Below are 4,937 nucleotides of genomic sequence, written 5' to 3'. Positions count from 1 at the left end.
TCTGCTCTCTTATAAAGGTTTAATGAATTTTAGTGCAATATTGGAGTGTTGCAGTTTAGTTTATTTTGGTATTTTCTCCCTTGATTTTGTGTTGTTAATTCAAGATATGAAAAATATACGGTAGTTTGTGATACAATATCTCTTCCAGATCCACGCATGATACAAATATGATACACACATGATACATAGATGATACAGTCATTTTGGATTGCTGCACAGTTAGTTTCTTAACAACGAGTTCTGCAGTTTGTTTGGTTTCGAAATATGTATTGATGAAGCCACACTCTTATTTGCAAATTTCTAAAATTATTTGCACAGTTTTCTAGTTGCTATAACTGTTTTTCATTAGTTAGCTTTGTTATTATACAAATATAGACATGAGTAAGAGCTGATACACCTACATAGGTGATACACAAGAGTATGATACATAGCTGATACAATTTCTTTTTTAATCAAACAGATGTATAATTTTAAAAATACACTTGCAACACGATTTTAAATGATAGATCAAATATTTATTTATATCTAAAAATCAAATAAAATTCTGTATTGATATAGTTCTTGATATATTGGATTCTTCTAAATCTCTATGATATTCAGTAAAGTAAAATAACAAGTAATTCTATGTTTGACATATTTCATCATCTCTTTGGATTATTTCTACAAGTTTTCCTGTTGTGACCTTGTTCTCCACACTGTCCACATGAAATTGACCTTTTTTGTTTCCTTTCAGATATTGGCTTGCACCTCCTCTTCCTTGGCCTTCATATTGATTTAGTCACGTCTGGTGGCAAGACTTTTTCATCTAGAACTTCTGCAGGAATTTTTCATGTACTTTCTTCAGGAACCAGATAAATTGGAATTTCATAGTCTTCAATAGGTAATTTTTGGTGTAGTACACCGAGCAATACTCAATGTAATAAATGTATTTTTATTTTAATACTGCCCAAGCATGTGCACATGTTCATCCAACTGAAATCTTCTACAGCTGCAAGTTCGATATTTTAGGAATACCATTCTCTTCTTACCCTTGTCAAGTACTGAATATAAGTAACTCATCGAAGGGGTCACCTACAAAATTTATCAACTATCATTAGTGGTTACAAAGCATATGCCCTCAAAACACATATACTGTAGAGCTGACGAGATTCAAAATAGCTTAATATCATATCAAACTAACTAATATTTCAGCAGTGGGGTAGGCATAAATGCTACATTAAATTGAAAGCCTTATATACATATTGGTGGTCGCCTAAAAGTTGAACAATTTGCTTACATAATGACTAATTTCTTGCATGCCCCAGAAGAAACTGAGAATAGAGGTAGACCAACCAGCTTTGAAAAGAAACAGAAACCTGAAGCCTCGGGTAACAGAGATAAGACCCTCAATTACTTGAACACTATAATATTGCCTTTGTGCAAACAATGAATATTAGAAAATGTTAGCTTTAATCAATTTGGTCTCCCTGTGCCGTGCAGGTGGATATTAGTTTAACAGAATCATATAAAGGGTTCAAGATATAACAGATCCACGAATTCAGCATGATTACATATTATATGCACAAGTATCTACAAATTCTAGTCATACCTTTATCCGATGTGACAATTTGAGATTGTCCATCAGTATTGTATCATATTTTTTTCCCAAGATCAGTAAATGACTCTATTGCATTCTTTTAGTTTGTAACGTTCCATCGTCCGATCAATTTCCTTATGTACTCTAGCATAGGCAGTACTGGGAGTTCCCTCACAGCCTTGAGCACTGCATTAATCGACTTTGCAATGTTTGAAGTCATTGTCAATGTTTTGTTGATTGCGGAATGTGCTCTGGACCATCTTTCATACCCAACGTTGATTAAGTAATCTTTGATCCTCTTATCAATTCTCTCTACCTCTGCCATGTGGTAATCAAACTTCTCAACTGTGTATGCTTTGGCCATAGCAAAGAATATGTCTTTGAGCTGCAAATGGTTTTTTTTGGAATTTTTTTTACATTATTCCATAGATGCCATATGCAGACACAATGAGGTACTTGTGGATACAATGTTGCCGCTGCATTTTCAATGCCTCCATGCCTGTCCGAGACTATGCATATTCCCTCCCTTTCCCCAAATGCATCCTTGAACCTCGCGAAAAACCACTCCCAGGAAGCATTATTCTCTGAATATATAATGGCATATGCGAGTGGTAGGATACTACCTAATAAATTGAATCATATAAACACATTTGAGTATATACATGTATACATTTGAATCACATATGCATTTGAGTGTGTGTGTGTGTGTGTATATATATATAGACACACACACACACACATACATACATTATTATTCTTAGTTTTACCTGCTGGATCTTGTATGGATGTTATCAATAATGTTCCTCTATATGTCGATTTAATAAAGTTTCCATCTACAACAACAACCGGTTTGCAATACTGCCATCCTTTTATAGAGGGATATAGTGCAACAAAAGCATACATGAATCGGTCTTCCTCTGTTTTTTTCAAACTTACCACTGACATAGGATTTGTAAGAACCATCATATAAAAGTAGCTTAGCAGATTTTCATATGATTCGCTCGGGTTCCCTCTCAGTAGTTGAACTGCATATTCCTTCGATCTCCATGCTTGCATATATGTCATTTGAAGACCATACTGCTTGTTCATTTTTCCAATTATGTCATTAGGAGTGTATATTGTTTTTGGGTCTTTATACTTGTCTATCAGAAGACTGCTGATGAGTTTTGCAGTAGCTTGACATTATGCGTAAGATCTGTCTTTCAGCGGGCATGAGTGCAGTTTGCTGAAATTCCTGACCTTGAAAAGTTTTTCTTTTTTTAGGCTTGAAGACTCCTCTATAAACTCATATCCTTTTAAAACTACACACCCACTTTGTAAATATTATGTCCTAATATATAGTAAGATGTACCTCTTTAAACACTAGTTAAGCACAATACAAACAACTAATCCTTGAATCTGGTCTAAGTCCTATGGAGCTACCTCAGGTAGATTTTAAGGGGTGCCTAACACCTTCCCTTTAGAAGAACAAGAACCCTTACCCATAATCTCATCGGTTAGAAGACCAATAAAAGAATTAACTTTAGTAATGAAATAGGTACCCTAGTATACATTTAAATATTAGGTGATGACTTTCTTTCATCAACAACAGAGAAACCACAAGTTGAATCTTGTTTTGACTAGTGCAAAATAGGGTGCAACAGCGTGACATGGTGACAACCAATCCATGCCTAAAATCACCTTAAAATCAACCATGCTAAGTAGTAAAAGATCAACTCTCATCTCTAATCCCCCAATAGTCATCACACACGACCGATACACACAGTCCACAATAATAGAATCACCCACCGGTGTAGATACATGAACATGCATAACTAAAGAATCATGGGGAATATCCAAATAACGAGCAAAGTATGATGACACATATGAATAAGTGGAACCAGGGTCAAATAATACTGATGCATCTCTCCGGTACACTGAAACAATACTTGTGATCACGGGATCGAAAGCAACTACCTTTGGCCTGGCTGGAAATGCGTAGCAACTGACCTGAGCACCACCGGATCGACCTCCCCCTCTAGGGAAGCCTCGAGCTGTCTCAACCCCACCCCGAGCTAGCTGTGTGGGTGGTGTAGCTGCTGGTGTTGAAATCATAGGTTGAGAGCACTACTGTGGAACCCTACTCAATAATCTGGGGCAATCTTTCTTGAGATGACTCAAGTCTCCGCACTCATAACAACCCCTCCTGAAAGGCTGCTGACCCTGATAGCCCAAAGAACTGCCTATGGAACCCTGGGCAGATGGAGCATGGCAAGAACTCTATGCCAACAATGCACTCAAAGATGACTGAGTTGGGCATGCACTATAGGAATTGTGGCTAACTGAAGAATCACGAGGAACATGGCGAGCTGCCTGAATAGGTCAAGAAGAATGACCTCTGCTGTAATGGGACTGGCCTCCATATAAGGCACTACTGAAACCACCTGAACTACGCAGCCCTTGGCCTCTCGCTCCTCATCCTCCTGCCTGCGAGCCAGCTCTAAGCGTCTAGCAATCTCGACCACCTAGTCAAATCTAGCATTCGTCACAACCTTTTGAGATATACTAAAGTGTAATCCATAGTTAAGGCCATCAATGAACCTCCTAATATTTTCCCTCTCAGTGGGAACCAACCATATTGCATGACGAGCCAAAACTATGAACCTCATCTCATACTGAGTCACTGTCATACCCTCTTAGCGTAGCTACTCAAATTGCCCACGCAACTCCTCTCTTCGAGTCTAGGGATCAAACTTCTTTAAGAAGAGAACTGAGAACTCATGCCATGTAAGTGGCGCTGCATCGGCTGGCTTGCTCAACTCATTAGTTTTCCACCATCTGTAAGTTGCCCCTATCAGCTGAAAGGTAGTAAGTGAAACCCGATTGGTGTCCAAAATACTTGATGTGCGAAGAATCTGTTGACACCTATCTAGAAAATCCTAAGCATCCACTGACATTTCTCCACTGAACTCTGCAGGCTTGATCCTCCCAAACCCCTCTAACCTTGTTTTCTCCTCACCATTCATAAGTCAACCAACTCCGACCCGAGCAGCAACAATGTAATGACTCGGCCGGTCGTTTCGAGAGTTATAGCCCCATTTTCCCCATTTATACTTCTTTTTGTGTTATTCAGCTATATAATGCTATATCGGGTTAGTTGGTTCGGGACCAGAGTGGTTTCGGAGTGAATTGAGACACCTAGTCTCTTAAGTAGAAACTTAAGTAGGAAAAGTCAACCGTATGTTGACCTATGTGTAAATGATCTCGGATTTGAATTCCGATGGTTCCGTTAGCTCCGTTAGGTAATTTTGGACTTAGGAGTGCACCCGGAATATGATTTAGAGGTCTGTGGTAGAATTAGGCTAGAATTGGCGAAATTAGA

At 38.3% G+C, this 4,937-nt stretch overlaps 1 protein-coding gene across 1 annotated transcript; it reads right to left on the bottom strand.

Moving 5' to 3' along the window:
• Positions 1-936: 936 nt before the first annotated feature.
• Positions 937-2,665, bottom strand: LOC107779326 (uncharacterized). Its single transcript, XM_075250953.1, has 4 exons — positions 2,344-2,665; positions 2,033-2,199; positions 1,737-1,961; positions 937-1,071 (listed from the first exon to the last, which is right to left on the bottom strand). The coding sequence occupies exons 1-4, from the start codon at positions 2,663-2,665 to the stop codon at positions 937-939; spliced, it is 849 nt and encodes a 282-aa protein (XP_075107054.1).
• Between the last annotated feature and the right edge of the window lie 2,272 nt (positions 2,666-4,937).

Source organism: Nicotiana tabacum, chromosome 4 (assembly GCF_000715075.1).
Source record: "Nicotiana tabacum cultivar K326 chromosome 4, ASM71507v2, whole genome shotgun sequence".
Lineage (NCBI taxonomy): Eukaryota > Viridiplantae > Streptophyta > Magnoliopsida > Solanales > Solanaceae > Nicotiana > Nicotiana tabacum.
Note: the sequence above shows the minus strand (reverse complement) of the source record. Positions and strands in the feature narration are given on the sequence as shown.